Source organism: Camponotus floridanus, unplaced genomic scaffold, assembly GCF_003227725.1.
Source record: "Camponotus floridanus strain SB8 unplaced genomic scaffold, Cflo_v7.5 scaffold14, whole genome shotgun sequence".
NCBI lineage: Eukaryota > Metazoa > Arthropoda > Insecta > Hymenoptera > Formicidae > Camponotus > Camponotus floridanus.
Genome location: NW_020229259.1, coordinates 1,223,895 through 1,240,532, shown reverse-complemented (window position 1 = coordinate 1,240,532; position 16,638 = coordinate 1,223,895). Strand labels below are relative to the sequence as shown.

The following is a 16,638-nucleotide window of genomic DNA, read 5'->3' as shown; positions in this document are numbered from 1 at the left end:
AGAAATATTTTAAAATAATATTTTATTTTATCGATTTAAGTAAAGTTATATATAAAATGATAATTTATTAACACAATTTATAGTCTCAAAGAAGAGAAAAAAAGGAGAGAAATTAGATGAGGATTAAGATGAGAACGCGAGACAACCCTCTATTTCTTCCTATCCATCTCTACATCTATATGCGATACAAAGCAAAGATGATTAAGGTCGTTCCAAATGTAATCTGTCTCCGGGCATCCCCCATTAACTCACGATCGGACAACTCAGGAAATCGGAAATCTTAGTGAGAAGACACCGTGGTCTCGACAGAGCGCGGTGCACCGTAGTCGTCATCTGAATTCTACAACTCCCAGGCAAACTGTTTTAGTCGAAACGTCGAAAGGGTCGCTATTTTGAGGCGACTCGAACTAAATATGGTCAGATAGGCGTTGTACCCGGGTACCCGGGGCACTCCTGCTCGGACAACCTCCGGCCCGTCTGGGTGGGGGAGATCCACAAAAGTTACTTAGACAAGTTCAGCTCTATGATTCGGACAGTTGGTTCGTCGTAACCATCTCGTATCATCCATCTCTTAGAAATCAAGCGTAGATATGGTAAGTATTGTACGTCGAGGAAGCCTTTCCGCGTTCGTTCGAGGATTCGCGCCAAAGTTTGCCATAATAGATCTACGAAGAAACGCGAGAAATCATGTCTATGTGAGATATTATTAAACAGGAACACTGCCAAATCGCGAATATGATGGTGCGAATATGATGATTTCACGAAGATGGATTATACATGAAGTGCATCGAGATATATGCCAAGTGTGATGATGAGTTGATGACAAGGATATTATGTTCAATTGCGGATGTGATAATGATGGAAAGAGTGCGGCAGTGATCCTTGTCAGATTTTTTGCTCGTGAGCCGCTCAAAATCCCTCGATTGATGGCTTGCTCATAGGTTTGAACTCATAGGTTCTATCATAAGCTATCATTTGTGGTTAATACAAATCAATTTATAAAAAAAATTTTGTATATTAGCAAAATATTATATTTTATCACAAATATTATTATTGAACTATTTTATTTTTAATTATTTCGGACAGCAATTAAATGTTGAAAGTTGAGAAAAATTAAAAATTAAAAACCTTAACATGGTATCTCAAATTATTATAGAATAGTAAAAAGATAGTCAATTTTTCTAATTCACTTCATTAAGGAAGTTATATAGATCAATCTTGAGGATATTCTATAAATGTTTCTATAATAAATTACAATAATTTGATTTATATTAAAAACAATAAAAGAAGAAGTAAAAAAAATTCAATTTTTTTATGTCATATGCAAATTTGTTTAACCGGCAAAATAAACTGTTCGACTTAACGCTGCATTTACTTCTGTGATTATAATGATATAAATATAACAATTACGTAACAATGGTAATTCGAGAGGCAGTACGGTAACTGGATGATCGCTCTATATACGTCCTGGCAGCTTTTTCGCGCAACTTAGGGAACGATTCTATTCTTAGCATCGACCAACAGCGCCTCGCAAATTTTCTCATTCGATAATTAGCTTTCCGATTTCATTTATAATATATCATTTAAATTAATCGGCATAATTATATATTGGCAAAATAATTTTTATATTTTAATTTAATTCATTTTTCAAATCTTTAATATAAAATAACATTTATATCCATGTGTTATTTTACATTAAATATCTGAGAAATGCTCTGTTCATGTATTCATCCCCTATCTATACAATAAAATCTCATAAAAATGTTTACATAAAATAAAAAAAAAATAGAGCAAATGCTTATAATGACCTATCGCAGAATAATTCTATTTATATTCAAAATACACATAATTGTATCATTTGTATTGCTTTTTCTCCATTTATTTTGATCATTTATTCTTTTGATCATCTATTATAAATATTTAATAAATTAAGCCGATTAATTATTGAATTAAAAAAAAATTTATTCATAAGAAATGCGGTGTATTTCCTGAAGAAGATCTATAGAGATAAAGCAAGAAGTCATCATGGCTTCTCACATACTTTATGAAAAATTAGATTATTTTATATATTTTTTTTTTTAATGGAAGACATATAAATCTCTGATTATAAATTTTCTTCATCTTAGGCGGATAAAGAGAAGAAGAAGAAGACCAAGAAGAAGGAGGAGGCAGCTCCTGCACCCGAGCCCGAGCCGGCGCCAGCCGAGGAGAAGCCGGCAACACCAAAGGATTCCGGCTCGACTAGAGCGAGCAGCCGTGGCAGCCGCAAGGCTAAGCGTAGCGGCTCCAGCGTCTTCTCTATGTTCTCTCAGAAACAGGTGGCCGAGTTTAAGGAGGTACGAGGAGCGAATTCGAGGAGAAGATAATCTCCTAGTAGATGATTTTAATTTTAATATTAAAGACTTGCAGTTGTATTGTACTTTTATATTAACTTGGTGTACACATCTCGAAATGGATGATCAGAAATTGACAATTGTAGAAGATTGCTGTGAGAATAGAAAGCGCATTAATGTGATCGCGGTATTTATTTCTAGGCATTCCAGCTAATGGACGCGGATAAGGATGGTATCATCGGCAAAAATGATCTTCGCGCGGCTTTCGACTCTGTCGGCCGACTTGCATCCGATAAGGAGCTCGATGAGATGCTCAACGAAGCTTCCGCGCCCATCAACTTCACTCAATTGTTGAACTTGTTCGCTGTCCGTATGTCAGGATCAGGAGGTACGTACGATTATCATTGAAAATCTTGAGAATTTTGAATGATCTCTTGAAAAAAATTAATAATTTCTCCGCCAGGTACCGATGACGATGACGTTGTGATCAATGCCTTCAAGACGTTCGACGTTGACGGCAAAATCGATGGCGAAAGGTAATACAACGATAAATGTTGCCGTTTTTTCCATTCGCATCCAAACTGTCACAATTATGCACATATTATATAAAATATTTGTACAATCTATTCTCTAGTGCCTATGATGTATTATTGTGAACGGTCTAAGTCTGACCCGACATGCTGATATCGATAACTGAAGCGCTACTTTGAATGATTGAAGTTTTAGTATCAAGTATATCGTAATTTGATGTATAATTCTCGTATTTGTACATTTCAATTTTAAATATTAATTGCTAAAAATATGTCTGATCGACAAGTCTCCAAAAATATTTTGGTTCACAAATGTGAATGGAATTGGCTTTTAAAATCCGCACTTTAATACTCGTCAGAGCATACCATGTATGTGCAAAATACACGATATCTAATATTATAATAGAACAAAATATGACTTTTAAATTTATTATTGTGTGCGCAGGTTAAGGCACGCTTTAATGACGTGGGGCGATAAATTTACGTCCAAAGAGGTGGATGACGCATTCGATCAGATGTTCATCGACGACAAAGGTTTCATCGATACCGCGAGTTTAATCGCCATGTTGACCGGTACAGGCGAGGAAGAGGAAGAATAAGAAGTTATCGTCGCAAGATGGAAACGTTCCTCGATTTATGAAGCCTCGTATTAACGTCAGATCCGTACAATTCTCCGCAAAAGAGAACAAATACTTTATGTTTGAAAATTCCTCATCTCTCTTTCTCTTTTGGTATTTAATTTAATCAATGACAAAAGTATGACGAGGACGAAATAATTGCCGAATTGTTCGATCTAAATGGACCAAAGACAGTCCCTTCAGTATCTCTGTCTAAATCACTTCGTCCTTTTCTTTTCGTTTCTCTTCGTACTTTTCTTCTCGCTCTCTCTAACTTTTTCTCTTCTTTCTATCTCTTAAATTCCATTTTCCTCTCTTTCTTTCTCTCTCTGTCTCTTCGATTATCTGTCTGGATCTTACTGCTTCTCTTTGTCGCCTTCTTTTTCATCTTTTTAGTCTTCTTTCAATCTTTTCTTTTCCTTCCCTCTTTCCTCTTTTTTTCATCTCTCCCTCCTTGATCTGGTGAATGCTGTTAATTGTAAAGGAAACAATCCGAGAAATGTAGTCAATTTTGACACAATTCTTCTACATGTAAAATATGTCTGTCGATAAACGAAGCTTCATCATGCCATTTTATCGTTCACATAATAAAAATACATATATAAATAAAGTTCTACGAAGCTCTCTCTAATTTCGATCTGCTATTCTGTCGACAGAATTGGTTTAGAGACTCTCGGAGACAATTCGTAAGACAAACATAAAATCTCGTGTTGATTCACTTAAATATAGAAATACATTGTCATATATAATCGCTGCTCCGCATTTTTTTATAGATATACCTCAAATGTTACGTTCTACATACGAAATGATATCAGAAAAATACATTGAATGTATTATTAATGTAACACGGTATATAATAAAGGAATCATTGGTAGCGAGAGAATATTTGTAATTTTAAACGAATATACATATTAATTGTAAGAAACTTTGAACAAAGAAAATTTATTTTTTACTCTACATAAATTAACGACCTATTTTCCTTCTTATTACGTTTGCAAATTTGTTAATAAATATATATGTAATACGCGAATATTCATAGACTCACCATCTTCTACGGTTCCCCCAGAAATATCTGGAAATCCAATGCACTATGCGCTTCTTTCTTTATGTTGAGCGCCCACAAATTGCATTCCACCGTCACCAGTCTGAATGCTAACAAATAAAACATGTATCAATAAAGTGTAATATTTGTTATTTATATTGTAAGTAAATATCGTAGTAATTATATAGGCTTACGTGTAATATTTTTAAATTGTAGCGCAACCATTGGAGCCAAATAATCCGGTTGTCCCATAAAAGGAAAATATTGCACAGGAAAGCCAGGACTCGGTAAATAATCAATTTTTCCGACATGCTCTTTATCAACGTTATTGGCTCCATCGCACCATAACCAGATTTGATTCTGTTAAATAAATCATTATATAATAATACAATAACATGATGAGATTGTAGCGAAGAAAGTCGAATATATTTTATTGGTCAAGGCATTTATACACTGCACTTAATTATATATTCGCTATAATCAATCACAAATTGAAATATAAATTATCCAATAATTATAAATAATTATTATAATATAATAATCAATAATTAATTCAAATTTATATTTCAATATAAATAATTATTATAATATAATAATTAATAATTAATTAAAATTTATATTTCAATATAAATAATTATTATAATATAATAATTATTTATATTGAAATATAAAATGAGATATAAATTTGAATTAAACCTTGTTTGAAGATCGCACAACATCTTGTAAAACACTTGGCATGTTTTCCGGCAAATGAGAGGATTTATTATAGTAAATTGGTATCCAATCGAATCTCTATAACATAATTAATTTAAAAATACTTTTATTTTAATTACAAATATAAAAATATAATGAGCGTGAATAAAACACAAAATATGTTGCTCAATAAATACGCAAAAACAAGATTCTTATTCACCTTATTAAACTTGATAAGAATACACGGTTGAAGGGGATTTGTATATCCATATGGAGGTTTTCCGCAAACGCCAAGATCCTCAATATTGAAAAAACAAGGTCTTATATCGGACGTATTCGATGCTGTATCATTACATTCTACAGCCGTTTTGTAACTTTCTGTGCTTTTATTATATTCTGAAATAAGGACGCTTATTTCTTAAAAAAGATCTTTCTTTATTTTTATTAGAGGAAATAAATCTCCTTTATAATAAAAGCTTCATCAGTTAATTTAAAATTTTTTATCTATAGTTTGCTAGCAAATTTTTCATCATATTTGAAACTAAAAAAAGTAAATATTTATTTTATAAGCAATATATATATATATACATACACAATGACACATACTTTTTCGCTATTTAAAATACATTGACACAATTTAATAGTTGTATAATTTGTATAATTATTATTACATATATGTTGATAAATACTAATTATAATATGTATTATGCATAATTTTTTCATCGGCAATACCTTCTAAAAAATCACTCAAAGCCTGAATATATCTTTTTGGTCGCGCGTTTGAACTCGAATTATTCACCCAGATAATAGGAGATGTCGTGGGCAACAAAACATTCGGTTTAAAACTAATTCCTGTGCAGAACAGAATATAATGTATATCATAAATGTATTGTATTGAATAAGGATTGAAAAAAGTATCACATAAAAATTGATTAAAGGAATACCTGGGCTACCAAAATCTAATTGGCGAAAAAGCGGAAAATTATTGCCAAAATAAGATTTAGGTATCAAACCGGCATAAAGAAAAAATGGCTTATCCAATTTCGAAGCATAATCAATACTGATCCACATTTGTAACGCAAAGAGAGAACCTAATACGCTGAAGAAGCACGAGTAGAAGAATCCCAGTAAGGCTAATTTACAAGAGAATAATTTAAAATTTTATCAACAATTTATGATACGTTGAAAAATATTGAACTTAAACAGAATTACCCCATTCTTTTCCACTTCTGCCGAGTATCTGTTTTCTCTCTGGATTCCAAACAAATTGTATAAAATTTTGAAATGCTCCTAAATCCGGTTCAGGTATTCTACTCCGATAATATTCCTCATCGTGAAGAATAGCCATTTCAAAGAATTATTTCTTTCTTTATATGAAAACAGGTTAATAAAAAAAAATGAAATCTATATCCCTACATATATGAAGTAATAAGTAAATATATGAATGTAAAGTATTGTTTTGATATTTTCAACTCTTTAATAAAGTTAATATATATATATATATATATATATATATATATATATATATATATATATATACATTCAATTATAATGTATTACAATATAGTGTATTACAATTAGCATATTTTGAGAAATTGTTTGATATATATAGAAAGCTGTGGCACACAACAGATTATAAGACAATTAAAAATAAATGCATACAGGCAAAAATTCTCTTGTTAAAATTTCATTTAAATATTTATAGGCATGTATATCTTGTTTTTGCACAATTTATTCTACATAATATATTATAGAAAAATTATAAAATAATTCTCCCCATTAATTGATAATATGTATACATTATATTATATTATATATATACTTTTATATTTTTATCTTTATCAAATTTAACACTAAAGTAGACAATTTATTTATGAAAGAATTTTAAATATATTGTTATACCAAGAATAACCAATTCTAGTAATATGATCAGAATAAGGACAATTTTATTTGTCAAAACTTTCACTCGCATAACAACTAGAATTTTCCTCGCTTTATTCAATTCTTCATCTGTCTGCGACAATCTACGCTTTGCTCGCAGAAGACGTTCTCTTTGTTCACCCAATTCAGAAATTACTTCTGTCCCAATTTGCTCGTTTTCTGCTGCGATGACCTGCGATCTCGCAACAGACTGTGCCGAACGTTGCAACGTTGCGTTGCTGTCCAGCAAAACACGTCGCTGCTCAGCTTCCCAATCCACACCAAAATTCATTATTGTTATATTATTCGGATAGCAAAACCAATTAAAGGTCGTTACAAGTTTTATTATAAACTTTACATATCCTTGTTGCCTAAAATCAAAGAGATTACATAGTTAATATGATTAATATAGAATAAATGATAAATATATTTTTTAATAGAAATTAAAAAGAAAAACAGAATCACCTGTCTCTAAAAGTGGCAACTGTTATTTCCTTCCAATAAATTATCCATGTCTTTGATTATTTATTAATAATAAAAGATTAAACGGCTATGAATTATTTTCTTAACAAATTCATCCGTTCTGCTAGAGAGGTTCGACATAACTACTACAGAGAGAAGACTGAGAGATGTCATAGCCTGCTTTTAGGTGATTCCTGAAAGCGATACTCCCTCTATGGACATTAAAAACGAGGATATGAACTACAAAACAAATGTCCACGAATGTTCTCAGAGGGTAACATATATGTCCCTCTGATAATATAAATAATATAAATAAAAATATAAATAATTTAATTAATAATAATTTATTATATAAAAATATTAGTATGTCTCTCTTTTCATAAATGACAGGCAGTGACAAGAAAACAACAAACCATAGATTACATATAATGCAGATCGGTATTTAAGGATTTTCACTATATTAGACGACTAAAGAATTTTACATTGGATGACGTCAAAAGTAATTCTCCAATAGGAGAAGTCATTTTATGGAGACAAAATATTATTGGAATCGACATTTTCTATTGGATATTAGACTGTAGACGTCACATACAATGTAAATACGCCATAATACGAAGAAAAAAACGCATCGTGTGAATTAATCTCGCAAAATGCAATAGAAAAGTTATTAAATAAAATATTTACAGATCCTAAATCTTTCTCATCAACAAAGTGTTTTAATGAAACAAGTAAACATAAGTCCATACTTTTTCCACATCGCAGACGTAACGAAACTTACATGTCCACGAAAAAAATCTAAGAACGATTTGTAAATAAATTATATATAAATTTTACTTGACGTTGCTTGCGCGGATGCAATAATAACAGGAATGACAGGTAGCGCTACATCCGGCGTGCAGCCGGATAAAAAAATCTACCACCGGCAGTGACCGGTAAAATGCGAATACAGTTATTTGCCTCGCGATAATTTCACGCTTTCCGATAAATGTACTGTGACGGCGGCCGTTTAACGGAACGTCACTCGCGAGCACGATGACGCGCATTACGTTTCTGCATCCTGACCTCGGCATCGGCGGCGCCGAGAGGCTGGTCGTCGACGCCGCTCTGGCCCTGAAGAAGAACGGCCACGACGTGAATTTCGTGACTACCCACCACGATCCGGATCACTGCTTCTCGGAGACCAGAGACGGCACAATCCCCGTCACCGTCGTGGGCACCTGGTTACCTAGACACATCCTGGGCAGATTCTACGCTTTCTGTGCCTATTTACGCATGGTAAATGGGAAAGAAGTTGGCGGAGAACCAGCTGTTACATCTATGATAAAAGAAATAATTAGAAAGATGTTTCGAGATTTAAAAAAAATTTCATTTAGAAATATCTTACATATGTTTGGCAATTTTATTATATTATATTATATTAATTTATTATAATAAATTTATTATATTAATTTATTATATTATATTATAATTTTATATTATAATTTTATTATATTAAAAGAAACAAAATTGTCATATCTATTTTTTATTTACAGATATATGCAGCTAGCTATATAATATTTTGCGATCGACGGCCTGAAGTTGTCTTCTGCGACTTGGTGTCCGTCTGTATACCTGTTCTTCGACTACGCATTCCATATGTAGTATTTTACTGTCATCATCCGGATCAGCTGCTCTCGCAGCCTGGTGGCTATAGCAAACAGCTGTATCGCATGCCATTGAATTATCTGGAAGAAATTACAACTGGCATGGCGCATAAGGTGTTTGTAAATAGCATTTATACAGGTAGTGTGTTTCGGAGCACATTCAAGAGATTGCATATTGAACCAGAGGTTTTATATCCTTCTATAAATACAGATTTCTTCGATAAGACAAGAATAGTATCTATGGATAGAGTACTTGATAAGAAATTACCGAATGACAGTATTGTATTATTATCAATCAATAGATATGAGCGTAAGAAAATGCTGTCACTCGCGATAGAGGCTCTTGCAGAATTAGAAAAACTGTTGACGAAAGAAATATATAAAAGAGTATATTTAATTATAGCTGGCGGGTATGACAAGAGAATTGAGGAGAATGTAGAGTACCACTTGGAATTAATAGGACTCGCGGACGAATTATATGTAACAGATAAAGTGATATTCTTACGTTCACCTTCTGACATTGACAAAGTTTCAATACTCCATCATTGTAAAATTGTAATATACACCCCGCCAAACGAGCACTTTGGGATAGTACCTCTAGAAGCGATGTATGTAGGTAAGCCAGTAATTGCTCATAAATCTGGTGGTCCAATGGAATCGATAGTTTCTGGAGAAACTGGTTTTCTGGTTGATTTATCTGCCGAGGCCTTTGCTTCAAAAATATCTTTTCTTATCACAAATCCGGATCGTATCGAGGACTTTGGCAGATCCGGTAAAGATAGATTTCTAAAAACATTCAGTTTTGTTGCATTTAGTGTTCAATTGAATAAAGCGATAGATGATTTAATTACCAAAAAAACAAAATAATATTATACAGAAAAAAGTGATTCTTCTCAATTCTTTTGCATGGTATTAAATATATTTGGATTGATTATTCAATAAAAATGATATTTAATTGAAATATTAAGAAGAACTGAAAGCACATTGTTTTTCAGTTCCTTGGAACATATTTATGTCATGTTCTATATTAATTGTCTGAATAACGTTTAAGAATTACATTTTATAATGGATTATAGCTTAAGTTTTTACGTTTAATTTGTTTAATCCTATGGGAACACAACTTGTTATATGGCTCTATGTAAATTATATAAACTTTTACTAAAGATATATTAAGAATGTTTATATACTATGAATATATATTATATCTATGAATATTTGTTAAATGTTTATGATTATTATTTAATTTTTGTCATCTAGTGTTTTAATTATACTTTCTTCTTTCTCTTCTTCTATTCTAATTCAAATCTTTAATTTATCATAAAGTATCTGAATATATAAATCTGGAAATTATCTGTTTATCAGTATTTTTAAATTCATATTTGATCAACTTCCTACTGGAGTACTTAAAACTGCAATACTGAAATTTTACATTTCACATAATTAAAAGAATTAATTCATTCAAATTTTACATATATTATTGAAATAGTAATTGTTAAAATAAGTAGAAATTATATAATTATATTAAATACAATAAATTGCAAAAATAGATATAAGATATTGTAATAAAAAATTTATTTTTTTACAATTGAGTCAGATAAATATTTAGATTTATTAAGCATAAGATGTAAATAAGATCTTATATAGAAATATAAAATATTTATACAATTTGCGAAGAAGTGAGCATATTCTAAATTAATGTTTGAAATTTTTACAATGTGTACAACTAATCCATCAATTGTAAGTTGTCAAGTTTTTCACTCGAATAAAATCCCGCTTTAACTTGTCTGCCACCAAAGAAACGTCCATTCAAATCCACTACAGCTTTGATAGCGCTTTCTATCCTCTTAAATTCGACAAAAATTCGTACTGCTTCTTCTGGAGCAGCTTCGATCACTTCATGAATAATTACACGCGCAACATCGCCATATTTGGTGTTACATTCATCTTTTACTTCTGGTTCGAGATCATCGTCCACCTCTCCAGGGCCAACCATGTTGCGCAAAAGCACAACCTATTAACAAATATACAAATTAAACAGATAATAATCATATGCATGTACTACAAGTAATGTTATTATAAAAGTATTAAACACATTTTATTATAAAAAAAGGATTATATGTGTTATAAATGACCTTGCTGGGACATTTCATTATTTCGGTAATGCTAGGTTCTTCTGCGGGCGGTTGCTGCGATAATTGATTCTGCGGTGGAGAAGCAGTAAGAGGTGGTGGTGGAGGCATCAACTGTTCCCGTTCGCCAACTATTCTACCGCCACGTTTACTCGTTTTCTCTACTTGTAATGCCACTGACATGCCCTGCTCCTTCTTACCAAGACCCTGTCCTTCCTTGAAACCATACTTTGCCATTATTTTAGCAGCCACAGATGATGTCGCATAGCCTAGATTAGGCGTCTGTCGTGGTGGTGGAGGTGGTAATTCTGAAGATTCTTGCAAAGATGGTGGTGGTGCTATTGCAGCACCTCCAACAACACCTCTTGAAGACGGCGTTCTCTCCTCATCTCTCTCGGGAGGTATCATTGTGCTATTACCACTACCAGCAGCCTGTACTCATACAAAAAAGTATTTCAATATTATTATTACATTCATTCATTGTAATAATATAACATCAGTTCCATATGCTTTTCATTTACTATATATCAGAGATACTCAAAGATTTATTTAATGTTTACCTGAGTATCTTCAAAGCGAGTACTATCCCTCCTACGTTTGCGCATCTCTGTCTCATGCTCTCTATCTCTGATATCACGCAATTCCTTCACAACTTTCTCGTATTCATTGGGCCACATGGGATCATATTCATTTACTACATTCCAGTCAAATTCATCACCTATTCCTATACTGCTCACACTACCAGCAGATAATGGATTGTTGTGTGTGCTATCATGTTCCTCTCTGTCGACATCGCGATTAGTCTTTGACTTCAAATCTATCACTGGCGCTAGTACCGCACTAGCCTTTCTGTATTGCTCACGTTTTGGCTACAAATCCAGAAATAAGAGAAATAGTTAAGAATTCATTAATCAATCCATCTTAAATAAATCTTCAATCTTTTATGAAACAGAGATTATTACAGTATTTTTCAATTAGATTATTATAATTATAAGATTATAATTATTATAATTAATTAATTGCTTGATATGTATTGTATATGAGGAATTTACCTGTGTTGTAGCAGCCTTCTTCAACTGCAATTGCGATTGCAACAATTTTATACCGGAGGACCATCCAGCAACCTTTTCCGAGGTCCGATGCTTGTCAAAATCATCGTACAAAGACATGGTGAAACCTTGTTTCAATATTTGACAGACAATAATTCAGGCACAATTTTAATCTTTAATCCTTTAATGTCTTTGAATCCTTGACATGTCGAATTAAATATTTTATGTCAGTTGGTTATTTAATGCTTATAAATTATATTTTATATTATACTCTTAACCTTACACTTTTATGTACACATATAAATATTTTTTCCTACACACGCGCATCGATCTCATCGAAGTAAATTCGTAAATACGACATTTCATGGACAGTGAGCAGCACTAGTAGCATTTTAGTAAGTTACTAGGATTTGTTAATAAGTTACTAAATTTTTTTGGTAAGTTACTAAAAGTGCGTGCACTGTCTCATCGGGAGCGTTCCATTTGACCACGTTGCGATTGACCACAGCCAATTATATCGACCTGTGCCTAGGGTAACCAGCAACGATTAACCAATCAGAGAGTCCTATTTTGAATTGGCCAATTGGCGACGTGGTCAATCGGGTGCCACCCGCTCATCAAACACATGTCACTCACACACACCCACGATATCAACATCGTAAAGCAGATTATCGGAAGAAACCTTACGTGTCAAGGAGAAAAGGATGCATAATTATTATATACGTACATATATATTGGAAGAGAAATGAGTTTTGCGTCGTTTAATTATACATGAAAGGCGAGACACGATAAATATTCATCGAAAAATATTCAGCTATCGATCGCAACACGGATGTGCGCATCTCGGACACCTGTGTGATGCACAAAGGGAAACGATGTTTCGCGAAAAGCGGCGAATCGTTCTATTAATTCTCCTCGCGAGTTTTCACTGTGCACTCGGCAATGACGGGGCGAACAGAGCAAATGAGAAGAGACACGGTGGTACGAATAACTATCAAATGTGCCTCGATAGCTTTGACATTCATAGAGATAAGATTATCAAGACTCAAGACTCTCGTGACATGGGTGCTAAGTACCTGAGTGTGTTGGACGTGGACTCTAGATTGGATTGTTTGAAGTATTGCTGCGAAACCGAGCGATGCGATGTGTTTATCTTCGAGGAGAAGGTATATTTAATGATATGGGAAGGTATATTTAATGATATGGGATATACAAGGAGATAAGGAATATGTGCAGCTATACGTATAAGATAATTTAAAAAAATTTGTACAAACTTTGGAAGCGAGTTCTTCATATCTAAACAAGAAAAAAAATGTCATACATATATGTCTGAAAATGATTTATAAGTTATAATCAAAAAATTTCATTCATTGTTAGAGTTTCACAATCTTTCTAAGATTTTTAAAAAGATACAGCAGTCTATGATTTGATGTATCCATACATATTTTAAAATAAGTGGGGGATATTTGCTGTAAATTGTGAATAGATAAACAACTGAAGATTTATTGATCATGTATCATTGTAAATGCATTCTGTCAGTTTGAGATATAACATTTGTATTTTTATTTTTAATTGAAATATAATTTTTCATTCCATGATAATCATAATAGGACAATTGATTGTCAAAATGGATGGATTATATTTTGAAACCCAAGCATTGAATGTAATCTTTTTATTATAACTTATAAAACAAACATTTCTAAATATATATGTATATATGATATTTTTTTTATTTAGATATAAAGAACTCACACACAAAATTTATACAAGTGTTTCTAAATTATTCCCTATATATGTATGTAAATTAATATATAAATAATATGTTTGTAGAAACCAGGTAGTTGCTATCTTTTTCAATGTGGTCCACTGCATGATTTCAAGTGCAAATTTACAAGACATGCTAATTATACCAGTGCTGTACGCACTAGTTATCCAATACAGAATGTACAAGTAGAAGAAGAGGTCAGGATATCTCAACAGGAGCACGAGTTAAAATCACTTAGGTATTTAATTACTCCTTTAATATATTTCTCCTTCCTCTAATTTTCTGGTTAACAAAATTTTCTTGCATCTTAGGAAAAGTAGCGAGAATACATTGGATTATGGATTTACAGAGACTGCTAGCAAATCTATAGTCACCCAAATACCAAAAGTAATACTAACTACACCCACGTCGGTTAAACCAGGTATTGTTTCAAATGTTAAGAATTTCTTAGTTATATCATTGAAGAGATATGTATATGGATATTAATATATATATTTCTTGGTTGGTGTAATAGCTTGCAGTAGAAATCAATACGAGTGTCGTTCATCTAGAGACTGTATAGCTATATACAACGTTTGCGATGGCATTCCACAATGTACAGACGGTTCTGACGAAGCGGCTGATCTTGTCTGTCCCACGGAAAAACCGACTGTTTCTCCAAATATACAAGTGCCGCATTCGCCCGCCGATATTCTACGATATCCGCAAATGGTCGAGCAGCGCAAGCTTCTCCCTCCATTTTATCCTGCTGCGCCAGAGATTAATCCTAAAACTTGGGAGATATCAAATTTAGCCCATCAAATATCACAGCCACAAAATATTCTGTATCCTGGTCAACCAATGGAGTTACCGCAAATGCATAAGAATTATGGTTCCCCAGGGTATCAGTGGGATTATCAGCCTCTATATGAACAAAATAAGGAGCCATATGTTCCTGTAAATAATTTCCGTGAACAAAATATAAATTCTTATGAACGTATGTAAAATATAATTTTTTTTCTCATACATATATTATAGAACTCTTATGAATACATGTTGTAACAAATGTATATTTTTAGAACAGCCACATATATTTAATCACAAAGGTTCGAGCGTTATAGAAAATAATGAAGCAGACAGGTAATTTAAAATATTAAGATTGGTTTATATATATAATCATTGTATTAAAATGTAGAAGATTATACTAGATTATTAACTTTTATGTTTATATTTTATGTTTAGAGGAGTGTACATAGATTCTAAGCATCCATATACTTCACATTTTCCATCACCAAATAAGATACCTTGGCAAAATAATCCAATACAATTGTTACCATCCATTGCACCAAATTCTCAACATAAGCAAACTGGTGATGTAGAAGATTCTGCTAAAATTACAACAACCCCTGTCTGTGATGTAAGCACATTTCTTAGCAACTTAATTATTGTATTTATATATTCTTAAAATACATTTCTGAAAAATATATTTGAATAATAATAATAATAATAATAATAATTCCATTATTGTAGACTTCAGAAGAACATAGAAATGAATTGACACAGAATAAAGAATTTGTTAAAAAGGAAGAAAAAGCTGACACGCATCTAATACATACAAAAGTGAGCAAACAAGTTACTGAAAAATCAACTGTATTAGCAAATGACATTACCAAACATAATCATGCAAAAGAATCAAAAGGTAAAAACATTAAACTTGCAATATGTGCATTTAATTTAACTTCTTATTGTGACATTGTAATGTGTGAGGTTAATATTTAATTATTATTGCAGATCATAAAAGTATAATTGTAATCGAGGATCATCATATGAGAGCACATGAGAAAACCGACATTATTGCGGAACATCTTCAAATAATCGAGGACGATGTTTTAAGCCCCAAAGGAGCAGTGGTATCATTATCACTAGGACTCATAGCAACTGCGATCACGGCTGCTTTAATTGTTTGCCGGTTACGAGTGGTGAAACGACGTGGCAGATGCGGACATGGACCTTACGCGCATGATGCCGATTATTTGGTTAACGGAATGTATTTATAAACAGATATACAAAGAGGAGAATTGTTCTTAATTCTAGTCACAATCTAGTCGCTTAAATATATCTATCATATTTTCATACCACATTGTATTTCTCCAAAAGAAATTGCTAGACAAAATTTCTTCAAATAATAATCACTTATCCTAAACATAAGTGAAATTTTGTTATGACATTTGCATTGTACAAAGTTGCTAGCATTTTATGTTTCCAATTACTGCTAAGCATTTTGATATATATATAAAAATATAATAATAAAGTTATAATATGAATTAGTTGTTGATTTTATTATTCACATAACTTTTGTGGTAAAAATTAGAATCTCTTAAAATGTAATACAATAGAATTGTAAAAACTCTAATTGTTGCATATTATTATATAAATATATGTATATATAATACATTGCATATAAAACTTTTGGACT

General features: G+C 32.1%; 6 protein-coding genes across 6 annotated transcripts; 3 read left to right on the top strand and 3 right to left on the bottom strand.

Moving 5' to 3' along the window:
* Positions 1-408: 408 nt before the first annotated feature.
* On the top strand, positions 409-4,405 carry LOC105249017 (myosin regulatory light chain 2). Its single transcript, XM_011254147.3, has 5 exons — positions 409-593; positions 2,127-2,336; positions 2,535-2,721; positions 2,797-2,869; positions 3,309-4,405. Exons 1-5 carry the CDS (start codon positions 591-593, stop codon positions 3,460-3,462), a joined length of 627 nt encoding a protein of 208 aa, XP_011252449.1. The 5' UTR covers positions 409-590; the 3' UTR covers positions 3,463-4,405.
* Positions 4,406-4,525: 120 nt separating this feature from the next.
* On the bottom strand, positions 4,526-6,666 carry LOC105249018 (sodium/potassium-transporting ATPase subunit beta-1). The gene is made up of 7 exons (XM_011254148.3): positions 6,428-6,666; positions 6,160-6,348; positions 5,948-6,067; positions 5,436-5,611; positions 5,219-5,314; positions 4,717-4,882; positions 4,526-4,632 (listed from the first exon to the last, which is right to left on the bottom strand). Exons 1-7 carry the CDS (start codon positions 6,561-6,563, stop codon positions 4,532-4,534), a joined length of 984 nt encoding a protein of 327 aa, XP_011252450.1. The 5' UTR covers positions 6,564-6,666; the 3' UTR covers positions 4,526-4,531.
* A 401-nt stretch (positions 6,667-7,067) lies between these two features.
* On the bottom strand, positions 7,068-7,750 carry LOC105249016 (vesicle transport through interaction with t-SNAREs homolog 1B). Its single transcript, XM_011254146.2, has 2 exons — positions 7,601-7,750; positions 7,068-7,506 (listed from the first exon to the last, which is right to left on the bottom strand). Exon 2 carries the CDS (start codon positions 7,425-7,427, stop codon positions 7,083-7,085), a length of 345 nt encoding a protein of 114 aa, XP_011252448.1. The 5' UTR covers positions 7,428-7,506; positions 7,601-7,750; the 3' UTR covers positions 7,068-7,082.
* A 455-nt stretch (positions 7,751-8,205) lies between these two features.
* On the top strand, positions 8,206-10,394 carry LOC105249015 (alpha-1,3/1,6-mannosyltransferase ALG2). Its single transcript, XM_011254145.3, has 2 exons — positions 8,206-8,872; positions 9,130-10,394. Exons 1-2 carry the CDS (start codon positions 8,630-8,632, stop codon positions 10,105-10,107), a joined length of 1,221 nt encoding a protein of 406 aa, XP_011252447.1. The 5' UTR covers positions 8,206-8,629; the 3' UTR covers positions 10,108-10,394.
* A 441-nt stretch (positions 10,395-10,835) lies between these two features.
* LOC105249014 (splicing factor 45) lies at positions 10,836-13,307 on the bottom strand. The gene is made up of 5 exons (XM_020026814.2): positions 13,146-13,307; positions 12,422-12,617; positions 11,930-12,238; positions 11,373-11,801; positions 10,836-11,251 (listed from the first exon to the last, which is right to left on the bottom strand). Exons 2-5 carry the CDS (start codon positions 12,536-12,538, stop codon positions 10,964-10,966), a joined length of 1,143 nt encoding a protein of 380 aa, XP_019882373.1. The 5' UTR covers positions 12,539-12,617; positions 13,146-13,307; the 3' UTR covers positions 10,836-10,963.
* On the top strand, positions 13,294-16,461 carry LOC105249013. The gene is made up of 8 exons (XM_011254143.3): positions 13,294-13,584; positions 14,249-14,421; positions 14,495-14,604; positions 14,698-15,159; positions 15,242-15,302; positions 15,405-15,579; positions 15,693-15,861; positions 15,954-16,461. Exons 1-8 carry the CDS (start codon positions 13,294-13,296, stop codon positions 16,217-16,219), a joined length of 1,707 nt encoding a protein of 568 aa, XP_011252445.2. The 3' UTR covers positions 16,220-16,461.
* Positions 16,462-16,638: the final 177 nt, after the last annotated feature.